We start from the raw sequence: 21094 nt of genomic DNA, 5'->3' as shown, positions 1-21094 counted from the left end.
AAGCAACGCATATTTTGCATTACACAATACATTGAAATACTTTTTAAAAATGTATATGCTTGCTTGAAGTAGGCCTATTGGTCTTGTAACGCAAGTAACCAAGTGCCTACTATTCAGAAATATTGAGGCACATATGAAATTGACTCGTGGGACAGCCCATTGAGCTATCTACCTAGCATATCTTTAGAAGACGGTAAACGGTAAAATAGCCTAATTATCGCTTTAATGTCCCGGGGACAGAATAAAACACCAAACTTTTATACAAATAAATTAAACTCAATGTTTGTGCAAACTTAAATGGTAGATTGGACTGGAAATAAGCAGTTTAGGACACTGAATATGTTTGAGAGTTCACACTTTCAAATGTATGAGCATAAACATTGCAAGGAGTGGCATTTTAAACTGGGCGACCTACATTTAACAAAAATGCATTTGCCATCAGATCATGCATCTGAGCCAACTGGATACAGGTGAGGTACTATGCCATAACATTTAGTAGAAATGATGCATACTTCCATTTTTACAGACAGGGTGTAATGGACGTTTTCCCCTACACTTGATGTAGGCTCCTTCATGTCTATATTAATGGTGGTAGTGTGCCCTACTTACCACTTTAAGCTACAAGCACAGTTTGAGCAGGAAGCTATTTAACACACTGACACCAGTCCAAGTTCGAATTCTGCGTCATTGAATTTATACAACATACGAATTTAGATAGGACAAAAAATATATAGGACAATATTAAATTATATTAGAATCCCCTATTCCGATTACTGTCCTCGGGGACAGCAGAGGATGGCATTTGTGTTAAACACGAATAATTATAAAGAATCACTATTCCATGACCATTATACAAAAATAATGTAGGCAGGTGCGCGCTGCTTACAACCGGAAGTTAGATGTTGGGAGATCCGGAAGAGTTGTCAGGAATGCATGCTGTCAACACCATTAGGCAGGCATCACGTAACGTTACTGTACATTAACGTTACCGACTTACAGACAGCTCTGTGGAGGGACGTAGATATTATTTGTATGCTAAACGAAGGGGAGAATTAAGCTATCGGCGAATAACGTAAGTGAATAAAATTATCTCTCGTCTCAAATTGAGCATAGCGAATTGCATCCTCCAACGTAAAATTACTATTACGAGAGTCAGATGGTTGGATATGCTAGTCGATCACTAGGATTAAGATGCCTATAAAACTATCTAGCTCTCTAGTTTTCTCCTGTGGTTGTATTTTACGTATATACGTGTTTATTGTGTTAAATATGACGATATCGTCATATTTAATTGGTTAATTTCATGCTGCTGTTAAATGTTCTTTTTGATTGAATGAGCATCGCTGTGGAAATCCGCGAACTACCTCCCTTGTTAGGGGTTTAAGAGTGGCTTTTCATTTTACAAACGGCCGTTAGCTAGCTACTTAGCTACCATTGTTAGTTGTGGAAAAAGATAATTTATGAACATCATTTTTAATTAACCTGTAGGTTGCTATATACATTTGCTATTGTGGCCTGGTGGGGGACGAGGATGGGAAATGTAGCGTTATGTAGCCTATCATAATTTACGTGTATTTTTTTATTAGCGTTAATTACATGTTGGTCTCTGGTGAGTAGCGGGCTTTATATTGTGGGTTACAATGATTATTCTCCAACAGAAGACAAGCCTGTCCCGTTGGCATTGAAGTGCACTGATTTAAGCAATCGCTCCTCCCTCGTGGTTTCCTAGGCTAAGTAACAGTTTCCGTTTCCAATATATCTTTATTTTTTTATTTAAAAAAAAAAAAGTTATTCTAAAAGAATTAGTTTATATAATTAAATATTAGGCTGCGGCAGTATAGCCTGATCTGATCTTGGAATTCCGTTCAAACCACTTCTAATGTCAATTCCAGGTGAACCATTTCAGCCCTATTCTTTATGTTTTTTGCCTGTTTTTAACCTGCCCTTCAGATGTGGAAGGCAGCAGCTGGTCAGACCGTCACGGAGGCTGTGCAAGATGGCGAGGAAGACTGGGAGACAGACCCTGACTTTGAGGTAAATAATTGCATCATCAAACAGTAAGACCTGAAATTCATGTGTGTATTTGAAGAAATCCCTTTCATAGCCAATGTGCAACAATGAATCATGGCGGTGTTCCATGTTGACTTTGCCAATCTTTTTACAAGGCGTGAAATGGCTGTCTTTTTGGGATGTGTGTTCAAGGACAGCATCACTAAAATCTGTTCCGTTTCCCTTTCTCCTTGGAAACAGAACAATGTTTCTGAGAAGGAGCAGCGGTGGGGAGCCAAGACTGTGGTGGGCTCGGGCCATCAGGAGCATATAAAGTGCGTACTTACCCTCCTTTAGTGTGCATATGAAGTGTGCACTTACCCTCCGATAGTGTGCATATAAAGTGTGCACTTACCCTCCTATAGTGTGCACATGAAGTGTGTACTCACCCTCCCTTAGTGTGCATATACAGTGCGTACTTACCCTCCTTTAGTGTGCATATAAAGTGTGCACTTACTCTCCTTTAGTGTGCATATGAAGTGTGCACTTACCCTCCTATAGTGTGCACATAAAGTGTGTACTCACCCTCCCTTAGTGTGCACATACAGTGCGTACTTACCCTCCCTTAGTGTGCACATAAAGTGCGTACTTACCCTCCTTTCGTGTGCACATAAAATAAATGTGTACTCACTCTCCCTTAGTGTGCATATAAATTGTGCACTTACTCTCCCTTAGTGTGCATATAAAGTGTGCATGTACCCTCCCTTAGAGTGCACATAGTGCGTAATTGCTTTCCGTCTCCCTTAGTGTACACATAAAGTGCATACTTACTCTCCCTTAGTGTGCACACAAACTGCATACTTTTGCTTAGTGTGCACATAAAGTGCATACTTACTCTCCCTTAGTGTGCATTCCTGTGTCCTTTCTCATAATCTAATGCAGAATTAGGCCCTGTTTCATGCTCAGACTGCAGAATGGGCAGAGCAAACTCCCTCTCTCCTCTGTGCAGTATCCACGAGCTCCGGCAGAACGTGTCGGCGGAGCATGGCGTGCTGAAGCAGAAGGAGCTGGAGAGCATGCCCAAGGCCTCCCACGGGTACGGGGGCAGGTTTGGGGTGCAGGAGGACCGCATGGACAAGGTGAACACCGCACCTGCTGCCTATCTCTAAGCAGCACGGCGCTGTCATATCTCACTGGGTATGGGTGAATAAACTGCACTGTGTTTCTGAGAAATGCCTTATTTTAGCAACAGGAAAAAGCCTTATCAGATGTTATTGCTGTCTTAAATTATCATGGAAGTTGTGTGACATTCTAAAGCCAAAGCTTATGTAGAGGATATTGCAATGCCAATATTTTAGCAAACTAACACTTCTTCATTGTACCTGATAAATTGCACAAACGTATGTGTGAGTGCGCATGCGTGTGAGTGAGTGTGCGTATGTGTGCGTGTGCATGTGTGTGAGTTTGTGTGTGTGTATGTGTGAGCTTGTGGGTGTGTTTGTGAGTGTGTGCATGAGTGTGTGTATGTGTGTGAGTGTGTGTGTGCGTATGTGTGAGCTTGTGGGTGTCTGTGTGAGTGTGCGTGTGCGTGAGAGTGTATATGTGTGTGAGTGTGTGTGTGTGTGTGAGTGTGTGTGCGTGATGTGAGTGTGTGTGTGTGTGCAAGTGTGTGTGTGTGGGTGTGTGCGAGTGTGTGTGTGTGTGTGTGTGGGTGTGTGCGAGTGTGTGTGTGTGTGTGTTTGTGTGAGCTTGTGGGTGAGTGAGTGTGCATGAGAATGCGTTTGTTTGAGTATGTGTGTGCGTGTGTATTTGAGCATGTGTGTGCATATTTGTGAGCAGCTGCAGCCATCAGCAGGGCCGGACCTCTAGTGGCCCGAGGTGTGAACCCGATAACAACACCCTGCTGGCAGAGAGGCCTCTTAAGCGCTTTACACCCTCCCTTACACACACATGCATCACACACACACACACACTCACACACACTCACACCATACACACGCACACCACACACTCACGCATACACACACACACACACACACACATCACGCACACACACACACACACACACACACACACACACACACACTCACACCATACAGTAAGAGCGGTCGTCTGGCAGTCGGAGGGTTGCCGGTTCGATCCCCTGCCCGGGCAGTGTCGAAGTGTCCCTGAGCAAGACACCTAACCCCCAAATGCTCCTGATGAGCTGGTCGGCGCCTTGCATGGCAGCCAATCGCCGTCGGTGTGAGAGTGTGTGTGTATGAATGGGTGAATGGAGAAGCATCAATTGTACAGCGCTTTGGATAAAGGCGCTATATAAATGGCTGCCATTTACCATTTACGCACACCACACACACACACTCTCTCTCACACACACACACACACACACACACACACACACACACACACACACACACACACACCCAGGACTCCAAAACCCTGGTCTGTCGACACCCTGGCCGGGATAGCTGTGAATGTGATGCTGAAGCAGCACTGTCCTAATGAGGGAGGCCATAAGTGTTGTGTGGGTCATCTGTTTACATCACAAACACATTCAGTTACAGTGCTTAAAAGATCAGAGCACCACACACACATTCAGTTACAGTGCTTAAAAGATCAGAGCACCACACACACATTCAGTTACAGCGCTTAAAAGATCAGAGCACCACACACACATTCAGTTACAGGGCTTAAAAGATCAGAGCACCACACACACATTCATTATCACTCTGGGCTCATGCTAATTAGGCTGTTAGCTTGGTGATAAATATTTCTGTTTATGATTCAGAGCTCAAACACAGATTCCATGCACCGATATGTTAAATTTTGCAAGCTCACTTCATATTTCTACCTCTCCCCTATTCAATGTGCATTCAATGTGACCGCAGTCAGTCCAAAAAAAAAAGAAAAGAAATTGGGGCATATTTTTTCTGAATAAATTGTTATAAAGAGCTGAACAGAGAATGCTCTCTTGAGGGAATTGAAATGTCAGAAATACTGGTGAGAATTGAAAATGTTTGATGGCAAATAAAACAAAGAATAAATATCTGAATTCAATTCCCAAGTGTATGGCACAAAAATATCAGTTCTCTCTTCATCATTATGGAATCATATGTCTAAAGATTTGATATGTGATATTTGATCATCTAGACAGTGTAGTTCCTGATTTGCCTTTAGCACCTGCAACGCCTTTTAGTACAAGTAAAACTACTGTAATAACACAACCAATGATTGGACCAAAACAAATGCCATGACCAGTCATTGGTCACGATGCTGGTTTTGCACGTGCTAAAGGTCCAGTAAATCAGGCCCTTGGTATTACCTCCATTTCCTGTTTGGTGACCTCGTTCCCATTCTCTGTCCCTAGTCCGCTGTGGGCCACGAGTACCAGAGCAAACTGGCCAAGCACTGCTCCCAAACTGACACCTCAAAGGGCTTTGGGGGCAAGTTTGGAGTGCAGGCTGACCGCGTCGACCAGGTACGGTCACACACTCGCACACAGTGTACATAAAATGTGTGTAGCCTAAAAGCATAGAAAAAAACGACTAAATCAAACAATAGTTAATATTTAGGCTATATTTATGTTGATTCACTTGAAAATAATGGGCATTTCCACTGGGGAGAACTCACAAAGCTTTGAATGCACATATGACTGAGATGTTCCTTTCTCCTTGTAGTCGGCCGTTGGATTTGAGTACACGGGCAAGACGCAGAAACACTCCTCGCAGAAAGGTGAGGAAGCGTTCAGTCACTGCTGGGCGTTCTCAGGCCTTCATTTTAGCTTCCGCCTTTGACGGCAGCACTCCCTCTCAAAAACCTGCAATGAAGATATGCTAGCAGCTACAGTACTGTGCAAAACTTTTAGGCAGGTGTGAAAAAATGCTGTAAAGTAAGAATGCTTTCAAAAATAAAATTTGTTAATAGTTCATTTTTATCAATTAACAAAATGCAAAGTGAGTGAACAGAAGATAAATCTTTGATCAATATTTGGTGTGACCACCCTTTGCCTTCAAACCAGCATCAATTTTTCTAGGTACACTTGCTGTACCTAGAAGTCTTGGATTTTGTAGGCATATTGTCAGGTGTGTGATTAACCAATTATACCGAACAGGAGCTAATGATCATCAATTTAATATGTAGGTTGAAATACAATCATTAACTAAAACAGAAACAGCTGTGTAGGAGGATTAAATCTGGGTGAGGAACAGCCAAATTCTGCTCCCAAGTTGTGGTTGCTGAAGACAGTGTAATGTCAGAAGTCATACACCATGGCAAGACTGAGCACAGCAGCAAGACACAAACGAGCAACGTTGAGGACAGTAGACGCAGTGGTCGGCCAAGGAAACTTAGTGCAGCAGATGAAAGACACATCATGCTTACTGCTGGAAATCGGAAGATGTCCAGCAGTGCCATCAGCTCAGAATTGGCAGAAACCAGTGGTACACCCATTTACTGTGCGTAGAAGTCTGGTCAGAAGTGGTCTTCATGGAAGAATTGTGGCCAAAAAGCCATACCTCCGACGTGGAAACGAGCCCAAGCGACTTAACTATCCACAAAAACACTGAACTGGGGTCCAGAAAAATGGCAGCAGGTTCTCTGGACTGATGAGTCAAAAAAATTTCTATTTGGCTGTAGCCGAAGGCAGTTCGTTTGCCGAAGGGCTGGAGAGCGGTACAAGAATGAGTGTCTGCAGGCAACAGTGAAGCATGGTGGCGGTTCCTTGCAAGTTGTGGGCTGCATTTCTGAAAATTGAGTTGGGTATTTGGTCAGAATTAATGGTCTCCTCAATGCTGAGAAGTACAGGCAGATACTTATCCATCATGCTATACCATCAGGGAGGCATCTGATTGGCCCCAAATTTATTCTGCAACAGGACAACGACCCCAATCATACAGCCAATGTCATTAAGAACTATCTTCAGAGTAAAGAAGAACAAGGAGTCTGGGATTACTTGAAGAGACAGAAGCATTTGAGGCTGCCTAAATCCACAGAAGAACTGTGGCTAGTTCTCCAAGATGTTTGGAACAACCTACCTGCCGAGTTCCTTCAAAAACTGTAAGTTTATCTAGAAGAATTGATGCTGTTTTGAAGGCAAAGGGTGGTCACACCAAATATTGATTTGATTTAGATTTTTCTTCTGTTCATTCACTTCTTCTGTTCATGCATCTTGATAATTGATAAAAATTAACGATTAACCTTTCTATTTTTGAAAAGCATTCTTATTTTACAGCATGTTTTCACACCTGCCTAAAACTTTTGCACAGTACTGTATCTCACCATAAGAATGTAATTTGCCATAAGGGGATGCTGCTTGAAGTCATGCTATTGTTCAATCTGCTATTGCAGTACACGGGAGGCCCTTTCCCTCAGAGTAACCAGGCTTGTGTCTGGCAGGTACAGAACGCTTTTATGATGTACAGCACATTCCCTCCAAAGGCTCTCGCTCAGTAGATTTAATGTCGCCTTTTAATGGAGGAGACATGCCTAGCTGTCGGACAGTGCAAGGGTTTTTATTATTGAACTTTATGTCCCAAATACATTTTGTGGAGTTTTACTGAATAAGCACTGGAGCATTTGTTAAAAGAAGTGCAGTCTTAATATTAAAAATGAACAGCATTTGTGTTCGTGCCAGCTCTTTGCATCAGTAAAATATGGGCCCCTATCTCTCAGGCTTGTGGGACCTGGTTCTGCCTGAATAAGTGTGTTATTCAGCAGGATAGCGAGCGAGGCTCGACTCTTTCCTCTTTCTGAAATCACACAGACTACGCGGCGGGGTTCGGAGGGAGGTACGGGGTGCAGGCGGACCGTGTGGACCAGAGCGCGGTGGGCTTCGAGTACCAGGGCAAAACAGAAAAACACGAGTCCCAGACAGGTTTGTTTGTTTTGTTTGTTCTAGCTGAATGTCAACAGGATCAGCTACTTTCACTTTTGCATTTCCTGCCTGAGTGAGCGTACATTTCTTAGATAAAGTTACTTTGTGTATTATAGTTTCAAAATACAAGGAGGAATTGGTAGATAAGGCCATATTATGTTAATACATACATAAAAACCATACATTAAAAACTGTGCATTTTACTTATAGTCAGTATCTCTGTAATTTGGACTGGCAGTTGATTTCAAATTTGGTCTTGTATAAAGAAATTAGTGTATATTTACTGATAACAGTTTTGTAAAATGTGATGTAATTCCTTGTGCTGCATGCAAACTTGTGTCCTATAGGTTGTGTGAATTGCACAATTATCATTCATTTGACCACCACTTAATTATTGCAATTTAACTACTGGTCTGAACTGCTGTATAATATTGATTATATAATCACCCCAGCCAAATCTGAGGGATTGTTCTTAAACGCAATACTCTCTGCATATTCTGACTTTATTATGTTGACTGTCTTTTTTTCTGGAATGTTCCAGATTACAGTAAAGGCTTTGGGGGTAAATTTGGTGTTTTTCTGGAATGTTCCAGATTACAGTAAAGGCTTTGGGGGTAAATATGGAGTGGAAACAGACAAGGTGGACAAGAGCGCTGTCGGGTTTGAGTACCAGGGGAAAACAGAAAAGCATGAGTCTCAGAAAGGTTTGTACTTTTGCATCCAACGTGGAGCTGAACCTGTCCATATCCATAATTCAATATGTCCAGTTAATTGTCGCACTTAGTGGGCATAAAAAAACAGCATAATTTCTTGAATCAGTATATATTCATCTTTTTTCTGGAATGTTCCAGATTACAGTAAAGGCTTTGGGGGTAAGTATGGTGTGGAAACAGACAAGGTGGACAAGAGTGCTGTTGGCTTCGAGTACCTGGGGAAAACAGAGAAGCACGAGTCTCAGAAAGGTTTGTACGAGAGAGCTGAGACATATAAAAATACAATTATTTGCTGTCCAGGTGGGGCTGACCCTATCAATTTCTGCACCCTAATTCAGAATGTCCAGTTCATTGTTGCAGCTTCATACGTGAACCCCACTGCCGATTGAGGAGGGTGTGGACATCCGCAGTTCTCCACCGACACGCATGGTGTCGCCAGCCTGCTTCTATTCACACCACAACCCACACTCGCAGAGTCGCAGTCAGAGAAAGCTGAGATACAGTACATCAGAACAGCTTCCGCTTATCGGTTCCATGGATTCCTATGGGAGCTGCAAATTCGAATGAGAAGCCATTTCATGGAGGCCGCCATGTTTGATTATGTGGCTTTTTTGGCACCTAAACAAGAAGGGATGAATAGGAATCTTCTGTGCTGAAAAGAAATTGGTCCCTGAAGAGTCATTCGTTTAGTGTGAAGAAATTTTAGAATTTAAACGTACTGATCAAAATGGTTTAATTTTTCCAGGTTAAATTCATAGTACTGAACAGACTTCAATGGGGGAATGTGGCTTTTGGCTTATAAATTGCAGTACCTCCGGTAACCACTGGGGTTTGCGAGTTTCTGGTGGAGTGTCAATCCCTGCTCCCCTGGGAGGAATACATGTCATTGGCAACTTTGGCATGCAGTCCTCACTCGCAGGCACCAGGTCGACCAGCAGAGGTCGCTAGAGATAGCTGATACACAGACCCCCTAACCGACTGAACCCTCCCATACCCTGAGCAAACACAATCACCAACTACCGGCCACAGTCGACACCGGTAAAATCCGGATTCGATCCCAGACCTAAGGGCTCATATAGATATCAAATTAAATTGACACGAGACCTTTTTCTTTATTTAAGGCAGATCTAGGTTTTCGACATGCATTTGCCCACTCTACGTGTGCATTTGAACAGATTTATTATGCTTTGACTGGCACATTTGTTCACATTGCATGAGTCTATTATTCAGCTTATGAGAAGGAGAAGTTAATCCTCTCAGATTTTATGTGCTGTGTTTATTTTACCTTCAATGCACTGGAGTGCATTCATTTTCCTTGAAATGCCCGCATTATACTGCAGTCAGGGCTCATGAGTGGAATCAGCAGATCAGGGTGGCATTTCCTTTTCTCATGTTCCGTTTCCGGAATCTTCCTGTATTAATTGCTGTAATGTCCGCCTTGTACATTCACACAGACTACGCCAAGGGCTTCGGAGGGAAGTTTGGCGTACAGACGGACCGGCAGGACAAGTCGGCCATGGGCTGGGATCACCAGGAGAAAACACAGCTCCATGAGTCCCAGAAAGGTACCTACATTCTCACATTTACACATTTACACATTCTCACATTTATACATTTTCACATTTACACATTCACACGTGCATACATTCTCACATTTATACATTTACACATTCACACGTGCATACATTCTCACATTTATACATTTATACATTCACACGTGCATACATTCTCACATTCTCACATTTACACATTCACACCTGCATACATTCTCACAATTATACATTTACACATTCACACCTGCATACATTCTCACAATTATACATTTACACATTCACACCTGCATACATTCTCACATTTATACATTTACACATTCACACCTGCATACATTCTCACATTTATACATTCTCACATTCACACCTGCATACATTCTCACATTTATACATTCTCACATTCACACCTGCATACATTCTGACATTTACACAATCACACATGCATACATTCTCACAATTACACATTCACACATGCATACATTCTCACATTTACACATTCACACATGCATACATTCTCACAATTACACATTCACACATGCATACATTCTCACAATTACACATTCACACATGCATACATTCTCACTTTTACACATTCACACATGCATACATTCTCACATTTATACATTCACACCTGCATACATTCTCACATTCACACGTGCATACATTCTCACTTTTACACATTCACACATGCATACATTCTCACTTTTACACATTCACACGTGCATACATTCTCACTTTTACACATTCACACATGCATACATTCTCACTTTTACACATTCACACATGCATACATTCTCACAATTACACATTCACACATGCATACATTCTCACAATTACACATTCACACATGCATACATTCTCACTTTTACACATTCACACATGCATACATTCTCACATTTATACATTCACACCTGCATACATTCTCACATTCACACGTGCATACATTCTCACTTTTACACATTCACACATGCATACATTCTCACTTTTACACATTCACACGTGCATACATTCTCACTTTTACACATTCACACATGCATACATTCTCACTTTTACACATTCACACATGCATACATTCTCACATTTATACATTCACACCTGCATACATTCTCACATTCACACATGCATACATTCTCACATTTACACATTCACACATGCATACATTCTCACATTTACACATTCACACATGCATACATTCTCACATTTACACATTCACACATGCATACATTCTCACATTTATACATTCACACATGCATACATTCTCACATTTATACATTCACACATGCATACATTCTCACATTCGTACTTTTACACATTCGTACATTCTCACATTGAAACCTTTACACATTCATACCTTCACACATTCATGTTTACACATTCACACATTTATACTTCCACACAGTCACACTTTCACACATTCATACATTTACACATTTATACATTCTCACATTCATACATTCATACATACATTCACACTCACACATTCATACTCCTCCCTCCCCCAGGCCTATGCTAATGACCACACCACAGAAAATAATAAAAAGTAGTTTAAGGTGCTGGTGGACATAGTCATAAAAGTACAGAATGAACAGAGCACACTTAAGCTCTTAAGGGCAAGGTGACGCTTTGCTGACAGATAATACAATACTAAATAATGAGGTTTAAGTGTGCGATGTTCAATCTGTCCTTCTGAAAGCCCCCAGTCCGGCTCATTTATATTCTCAGGTCTTGCTGATAGTCGGTCAGAGGTAACAAGTAAAACTTTCGTGGCCTCCCGGCCGGTGAATCCAGTACGGACCCCTCATTCCTATAGCAGGGACATGCCTGGTTATCCAGGATGCATTCTGACCGTACAAGGGCTTGGGAGTTAGCATGGGGCAAGTTTTGAATGCGGGTCAAACCCCAGGTCCAGCAAGGCACATTCCATCTCTGGCTACATCCCCATCCCAGCAGATCTCATCAGCAGTGGGAGCATGCTTTAAATAGCACCACTTAAGTCACTGCTACAAATGAACAGTGGTGTACCTCTGCAATAAATATCAATAGTAAAATTATGCCCTCGATTTAAACCTGAAGTTCTTAGCCAGTAGGTGGGGATGTTGGCACATGTATGTATAGAATCTGCCTGTAATATGTTCCCATTGCATTCCTTGACATTTTTCAATGATGTCATTCAGCAAGTGATCCAATAGTGATTATTAAGAGGACATGTATTTTGAAGATAATTATTTTGGTGAGAACCACAATTTCTAGAGCAGGGGTTCCAAAACAGGGGTGGCACGGATGGTGCAGTGGGCAGCCTCACAGCCTGGAGGTCCTGGGTTTGAATCCTGGTTGGCCGGGGCCTCTCTGTGTGGTGAACTGTGTGGAGTTTGCGTGGGTTTCCTGCGGGTACTCCGGTTTCCTCCCACAGTCCAAAGACATGCAGGTTAGGCTGATTGGATGCCCATAGGTATGAGTGTGTGAGTGAATGGTGTGTGTGCCCTGCGATGGACTGGCGACCTGTCCAGGGTATAGTCCTGCCTTTCACCCAATGTATGCAGGGATAGGCTCCAGCCCATCTGTGGGTTAAGATAATGGATGGATGGATGGGTTCCAAAACATATTTCTAATTTTTTCTGCCCCCAAATAAATGTTTCAAATTTACACAACCCCACGCACATCTTTTGCCTAACAACACCCTTTAGCCACGACTATACTGGAAATATACCACAACCTCTCCTGCCTCATTGCTTTATTATAGTTGGGTTGTTGTAATATTAAACATGTAGTGGCCTACATTCACATATTTTAAAAAGACCAAAATTACATTTTATTTTTAAAAAATGTTTAAGGTGACCCCATCCTGAAATTGAGCAACCCAACATGGGGTCCCGATCCACAGTTTGGGAACCCCTGTTCTAGAGAATATGTGGTCCTAAATTATTAGCTTTTTGTCTACTCAGACTTCAGCCAGCCTTGTAGAGAGCTGTTATAACCATCTTCTGGGCCATTGAAAAACAGGCATGACCACTCAGCTGGGTCACAGTTGCAGTCTTCTTCAGGGTATACACTGTGTGTCCCTCTGGTGTGTTTCAGACTACTCCAAAGGGTTTGGTGGGAAGTTCGGCATTCAGAAGGACAGAATGGACAAGGTATCCCCTTTTAATGTGCTTTACCATCAGGATTACAGACACCCTTGGCTAAGTGTGGTTTTAGGTTTGCACCACCCATAAAATGTGCTTGGATTACTCTATAAATGTCGTCCTCTTAGGTAACTGTTGGCACGTTCATTTAGGTTGTGCAGCTGATGAAATGATGTGAAACCTTGCTGAAATGCCAACACTTAAATGCCTGTTAATTAGAAAAACTTCAGATGTGGTTTAAGTTTATTATATCGATATGTCAGACTTCTTCTCTGTTCTTTTCAGAGTGCAGGCACCTTTGAGCAGGTGGAGAAGCTAAGCTCAGCCTATCAGAAAACAAAACCTGTAGAAGCTGGTGAGTTCTACTGTAAATGCATCATCTACACAATGCATTTATTGCTTAATTTCTATTCATTTTGAATTACATTATGATCTAGAAAAAAGAAAGTGATCTCAGGCTAACAGGATATTTTTGAAACAGAAAGTTTGGAGGAGAAAGTACAAAAAGTAAATAGTTGTTCACCTGAAAGTAAAGCTTAAAGTGAATGTGTACAATGAGGAAGTTTACATGTAGAATTGTGTTTTATAAATGTTCCCTGTCATACGCCCTAGGTACAGTAATCATTGCATTACTGTAAATAATAGCTTTGCCCGGCAATCATTACTGTACATGAAATATAGCTAACCAAGGTCATGCTGTTATGCGTGCTGTGAAAATTCTATAATATCAGGCACAAACATTTGTTTCCTCAAGTATTCGCATAATGATGTAAACGGTTTAAACGTCTTAATTGCAAGGTGTAATGAAACGTGTATATATGACCTCTGCTTGAAGCCATCACTAACATTTGTGTATGCTGAATTCACAGCACACTGTTGTCTGTTAGGTAAGACATTAGCATCAATGATATTAATAACATAACGTAACATAACATAATGGCGAGTACAGGCAACTCAACCTAGCAATGCTCCCCTTTTCCTACTATTAAAATGTACCTACGTACTGCTTAATTTGCCTTAGCATTTGTCATACCATTACCTGCGTCCACTGTACAACAACGTTTTCTAAGCTGTCTTTCATTGGCTGTGCTCAGTTTTCATCTACTTGCAGTAAGTATATGAATCACTCGTCTAAGCTGTTTTTAAAAGGAATCAAATAACTGGATATAGAGATTCAATACAACATTAGGTTTTAAAAGGACACTTTTTACAACAGATAAGCCCAAATTGTCAATAATGTTACTTTATTGCCTATCAATTGGATATTATGCATTAGTTATTGGGTGAACTACACGCTGTCAAAATAAAAGTTGGTTTTATAGTTTATTACGATGTAATAATGTTATATTGCTTTTCTCCTGACAGTAACAGAGTCATGGACAGTCAGTACAGAGCTGACGTTTACAAGGAAATAATTTATTTTTTCACCGCTGGATTAAGTCATATGATTTTGTTGCATTAGTTGTATAGAATTGACAGTTGGAGTTTCTCAGCAATGTTTATGGCTAGCTTTGAAATTCAAAGACATCCACAAAGCAGTGCGAATGACGAATGTTTCCAGTGAAGGACTGGCTCTGACAACAATCCACACCTCCTGTCTCATAGCCGTTTCTCTTGTTGACATTAGATATTTGGTCTGCTATAAAACCTCTGAAATATTTAATAGGTAGCTGAGCTGGCTGCCTTTCATCGTTTTAAAATATGCCTACAGCGTAATGTTATGATTTAGTAGCAGTCAAAGGTACTCTTATTTGCTTTCCATTACATTGTACATTACATGTACATTAACAGTTTATGATTGCAGCTAAACTTATCTCTGTCTGTTTCTCCATTCCTCCCTCTCTCTCTGTATCACTCTTTCAAGCCCTCTCTCTCTGTCTATCTCTCTCTCCATGTCTCTGTCCCCTTCTCTTTCTCATTCTCTCTCCCTCTCTCTATCCACATTTTTCGCTCCTGCTCTCCCTCCTCTCTGTCTCCCCCTCCCTCTGTCTCTATCTTTCTCTCCCTTTCTCTCCTCCTCTATCTCTCTCCCCCCCTCCCCCTCTCTCCCTCTCAATTTTTTCCCTCTCAGATTTTTATTTGCATGACAAATAAATATATGTGTTGGCAAAGCATATATAAAATACAAATGGATAAAATAACTGTAAATGGACACAACATAAAAAAAAACACATAGCTACATACACACACGTTAGCTACATGTAATATGAGTCTCTCTCTCAGCTGGCCTCAGCACAGGGAGCATGAAGGCTCGCTTTGAGAACATGGCGAGGGAGAACGCAGAGGAAGACCGCAGGAGAGCGGAGGAGGAGCGGACTCGCCGGCAGGCCTCCGACAGGCAGGAGCAGGAGGAGGCACGCAGGAACATGGAGGAGGTGGGGGGAGTTATTCCTGACGCCGGCTGCATTTGGGAATTCATCTCAGGGGATACTGTACTGATACTGATGCTGATACTTTGCCAGGCGACGAAAGGTTCCTCACTGTAACTGTGCTGTGTAAAAGCTTTCAGTCCTTGAAGGTGTGTGTGTGTGTGTGTGTTTTTGTTTTCCTCCTTTTCCACAGGAGCAAGCTAAAGTCAAGTGTGCCTCCACAAAAGCCAGCCACCCCCTGTCCAGTGAGACCAGAAAACAGGACATGCCCACCAGCCCTGAATACGAGGTGAGAATCGGAATGTCACGTTCCTGAATCTCTGACAATGCTATTCCCAAGATGCAGGGCTGTAAGCTTCCCCATGTTACATTACATTACGTTACATTAACGGAATTTGGCAGACGCTCTTATCCAGAGTGACGTACAACAAAGTATAAGTGCGCTGAAAGACCCTAGAGGGAAGTACAATTTAAACTTCATGTCTAACCATGAACTGTCTGCGCTGAAGTCTGGTTCTGGGAATGGGTTTGGATGGGTGTTTTCACAATGAGTAAGCAATATGTGCACCCCCTCTAGGAGAACGGCGCTGAGCTGGAGCCATCTGACCAGAACCCTGACATGGTCTCCTCCCAGCACCAAGAAGGTGGTGAAATACACTACTACTGCTGCCAGTGCTACTACTAATACTAATATTACTACTAATAATAATAATAATATTCCCACTACTACTATTACTGCTGCTACTGCTAATACTAATATTACTACAACTACTATTACTGCTGCTACTGCTACTACTAATACTAATATTACTACTACTACTAATAATAATATTCACACTACTACTATTACTGCTGCTACTGCTAATATTCTCACTAATACTATTACTGCTGCTACTGCTAATACTAATTTTACTACAACTACTATTACTGCTACTACTAGTGTGACTATTACTGCTACTACATCTACTACTACAACTAATATTCCTATTACTATTACTGTTACTACTACTGCTAGTACTACTACTGCTGCTGCTGTTACCACTACTAGTACTACAACTACTACTAATGATAGTAATCAGAACAATACATTATTAATATTGTTATTATGACCCATCAGAATAGTAATGATAAAAAACTACTACTACTACTAATAATAATTCATTTTTAATTTAAAAAATATGATTATTATCATGACACAACACACCTATCCAGTGTTCAAGCTTCTCAAAGTGAAAACATCAGAAATAAACACATAATACAAAATCAATTACTGTAAAAATAACACAGGTGTGGAAATAAAAATTATTACACTGAAAATGCAGTTGTCATGGTGACAGAATCCCACTGCTTGGTGACCTTGAACCTGTTTCTCCACAGAAGATCGGGTCAGCGAGGAGTACGGAGATGACCTGGGTGTGACCGCGGTCGCTCTGTATGACTATCAGGCCGGTGAGTGAGGGAGACGACCACTTTACCGCTAATCTTACACATTTTCAAAACCTTTCACACAACACTCAAAATGGTCAGTATTTGTTCTATATCTGTTCTATGTTCACAACCACTTCAGAATCAAAAAACTAATTTATCATGAAATACTCTAGGAACATTTGTTTAGACCACACGCAAAATACCAATGGCCTTTTATCAGGGTCAGAGTGCTACCTGGGGCCTGTTCCGCAAAGCAGGATTACTGAGTGAGACTGCACTGAGTACAAACCAGAACCCTCCAAAATCTGGAACATGGACTGAAGTGAAAAGAAGTGTTCTGGGGTTTTACTTTTTGCAGTTATCCAGTTAACTCCGTAATCCTGCTTTGTGATACAGGGCCATGGACTGCTGTAAAGGGGAGGGGCCCTAGCTGTCTATATTCCCTGTGCTGAAAAATAGAGGGGCTGTGTGGTTGGCTTGGTGTCCCCAGCTTTGCAGTTAGTTGAGGTAGTGATGAATCTAGACAACAAAACATGAACATGCAAAGGCACTGCTGTCTGTTTTAGCTGATGTCTCATAGTTAACTGTTGCCTAGACACACTAGCAATGTTCAAAATGTAATCAGTAGTTATATAATATAAGTATGTTGTCAGTAGAGTATGGTAAAAAAAGAATACTGTTTTTTTCCAGCTGGTGATGATGAGATCTCCTTTGACCCCGACGACATCATCACCAACATAGAGATGATTGACGAGGGCTGGTGGAGGGGGGTGTGTCGAGGGGCCTATGGGCTCTTCCCCGCCAATTACGTGGAGGTCAGGCAATAAAGGCGGGCCTTGCCCTTACCAAGACTCCGCCTCCTTCTCCGCCCTGGCCTATCCCAATCTCACAGGAGATTCTCCCTCTCATTGCTCTGTTCATGTGCTTCTCACTTCTCAAACATCTGTAGAGTCTTCAGACCTTCATCCTAGGGATCCTTTCAATCGCTTATTTTTCCCTTTTTTTTTCTTTCACTTGCTCCTGACCCGGAAATCGATTGAGGTTTGCTGTCTTTAAAGACATTCAAAGCCGTTAAATGTTTCTTCACCCTTGCTGAATTATTTTTCTTGCCACTTTTCCTAGCCTCTCCTAATGGGTGGAGTTAGGAGTAGATAAAAGAGCAAGAAAAAAGAAGAGAGAAAAATAAGCTCATAGTCTTCATTCTGCCCATGTCTTCTTCTTCCTGGAGTTTGAAACCCTCTGTGGAATATCCCAAACTGCCTCCACATTCCAAATGTGGAACCATGTTCCAAGGTCAGTAAGGAGAGAAATGACTGTCACAACATTAGTTTCATGATTAAATTAAAGGCAGCAGAGACAGAGAAACAAGGTCATATCCTTGGGCTTTGGCCAATAGATCCTAATTCCATTACGTAATTATGTTGTTTCTTCGGTAAGGAAGAGGAGATTGAGTTTTCAAAGCTGAATTTATGTTATTTATTTATTTTTTTACATTTGTTTATATGTATGTATGTTTTAATTTATAAAAACGTATTTATTAAACTTATTTGGGCATTTGAATTCAGGCCTCCTGAAGCCTGAAGCCTGTTGTTTAGTACAAAGGTTACATGGGTTTCAGATGGCAAAGAAACTGATTGGTGGACAGACTTTGAGACTGTCATATGATTGGTCAAAGAGACCAGTGCTTCTGGCAACTGCACTGCTCACCCAAGTGCATGCAAAGTTGCAGCACTTGGTACTATTTATTATTTATTTCTACCAATGGCAATGGCTTGAAATTTACACGTAGTACACCTGTATAGAAGCATCTGCATTCATTATGTTTCTCCACTCATTCAGGGTTTTCCTTTCATTTCTGTCTGTACCTTCTGCGTTAGCACTCATACAGTACCTGCTATGTTAAGGGTATGTGTATAAGCAGCAATGCATCAGCTTTGTAAATCTTCAGTGCCAATAACCGTGAAATTACTGATGTTTGCATAAACAAAAAGTAATAGAAATTTTGTTGTGCTGTATTTTTGGTGGATCTTTGCTGTAAAATGTCAAGATCTTCTTCCAGATTATATGATAAATTCGGTCTCCCATATGATTATCTGGCATCATTGCTGGATGTGATAAAAAAGAAAATACATATATACCAACCAAAAATATATTACATGGATATGAAACATCACCCAAGTATTAAAGCTTTGAGTTTTCAGGACTTTAGTGATTCAACATTGTAAAGATTGCATTGACCCTGTACTCTGATCCAAAACATTGCAAACAATATTTGTAAAAATCCACAATTTATGACAGGTGTTCAAACACAAAATGGTAAGAATATGCTCTGGAAGAATCCTTTTCCTTGTCAATGTTCAATGTCAATGTACTCTTGGTCATACTGTATCATGCTACAGTACTTTTTTGTTGGACTGTGATGTACTTCATTTGTACCCATTTTAATCTTGACCAGCAAATACTACTGTGAAAAAGTGAAAAAGACCCACATTTAAAGAAATAACTCGACAGATTTAGGTCCCATTAATCTGCTGAGCTTTTTTGTTTAAAGAACAATCTGCAAAATATCATTTTTGTCATGTCTGGAATGCAAGTGATACATCTGTGTGGATAATCGTTTATGGAATTGATATGGAATCATCTTCCCAGGAAATCTAAGATTTCAAAACTGAACTCAATAAACACAATATGACTTGTGCATTTGTCATTGCTGTAAAAATAGCACATTTTCTGTAGTGTGATAGTGAAGAAGACATTTCCCACAAGAGAAACAATTTTACGTTTAGAAGCATTTTAGCTATTACCTACTATACAAGCAGGTCCAATAGTATATGGCTAAAGTTTTGTTTTCTAATCAGCAGTACTACAGGAATTCAGTGTCTACCAATAATGGAATGAAGCTGACCTGAAAAACCATACACCTGTGTTTTGTCCTGTCTAGACAAGGTTTGCCAGCCAGAACAATACATCCCGAGAGACCTGCTTTATCAAAACATCTGGATCAAAAATACACAGACATACTAATTTGGACATAACAATAACAGATGGTGAGAAATTAAAGGAACATAAAGTGCCTTAGCAAGGTGTTGGGCCACCACAAACCGGAACAGAACAGAACCAGAACAGCTTCAATGTACCTTGGCATAAATTCTACAAGTCTCTGGAACTCTACTGGAGCAATGGAACACCAAGGTATTTTGGTAGTCTTAACACCTCGGTTCAAAATCTGCCACAGGTGTTCAATTGTGTTGAGACCTGGTGACTGCGAAGGCATACGACTGCATATGATTCACATAATTTTCATAGTTTCAGACCATTCAGTGACCCCTCATGCCCTGTGGATGGGGCCATTGCCATCCTGGAAGAGACCACTCCCTGACAAGTGGACCCAGACCGTGCCAGGAAAATCCCCACAGCATAACAGCTCTCACTGTAGGGGTCAAACATTCAGAACTGTACTGTTCTCTTGGTGTACACCACATACGCACTCACTTGTGGAGAATATGGTGAAGGATGACTCATCCGACCACATGACTGTTTTCACATCCCTGTAGACCAGTGCCTGTGGTTTTTACACCACTGAACTCTGGAATGTGCATTTGTCTTCGTAATGAGGGGTCTATGCCCTGCGATGTTACTATAAAATCCCTCTCTGTGTAGTTGTTGATGGACTATTATTGCTGACACAGTCTGATCCAATCTGCATTGACATTCTCAGTCACCTGAGGAAGAGTTGCACTTCTGTTTTTCCTTACATAGCACACTAATGCATGGGCATCACGGTCAACAAATGTGCACTTTTCACCACAATTTCCAACCATATTTACTGATATCTTTCCCATATATCTAAATGCAGTCACTTTATTCATTGTTACTATTGGAAGACTATCCAGTTGAGCATTATTTGTGACTGAAGGCCCTGCTGTCCATGCCCCAGTAATAAACAATACATTTTAGGTAAACTGGGCCTGCTCATAATTTTTATACATGCCTCAGGGCATAATAGGATGTTAATTGCTTAACTGTATCATGTAGTACACCTGTATAGAAG

At 41.2% G+C, this 21094-nt stretch overlaps 1 protein-coding gene across 3 annotated transcripts; it reads left to right on the top strand.

Annotated features, from left to right (window-relative positions):
* The first annotated feature begins 913 nt into the window (after positions 1–913).
* On the top strand, positions 914–19741 carry LOC133130921 (src substrate protein p85-like). Of its 3 annotated transcripts, XM_061245924.1 has the most exons (18): positions 914–1072; positions 1659–1734; positions 1951–2034; positions 2251–2324; positions 2999–3128; positions 5357–5467; positions 5667–5721; positions 7751–7861; positions 8455–8565; positions 8713–8823; positions 10029–10139; positions 13200–13255; positions 13532–13601; positions 15470–15621; positions 15809–15904; positions 16193–16259; positions 16993–17064; positions 17734–19741. In XM_061245924.1, exons 3-18 carry the CDS (start codon positions 1951–1953, stop codon positions 17868–17870), a joined length of 1548 nt encoding a protein of 515 aa, XP_061101908.1. In that variant the 5' UTR covers positions 914–1072; positions 1659–1734; the 3' UTR covers positions 17871–19741. The 3 variants fall into 3 exon arrangements, with proteins under 3 accessions (XP_061101908.1, XP_061101909.1, XP_061101907.1); XM_061245925.1 differs by lacking the exon at positions 1659–1734 and having other exon boundaries at positions 16996–17064; XM_061245923.1 differs by lacking the exon at positions 1659–1734.
* Positions 19742–21094: the final 1353 nt, after the last annotated feature.

Source organism: Conger conger, chromosome 6, assembly GCF_963514075.1.
Source record: "Conger conger chromosome 6, fConCon1.1, whole genome shotgun sequence".
In the NCBI taxonomy this organism is placed as follows: Eukaryota; Metazoa; Chordata; class Actinopteri; order Anguilliformes; family Congridae; genus Conger; species Conger conger.
Note: the sequence above shows the minus strand (reverse complement) of the source record. Positions and strands in the feature narration are given on the sequence as shown.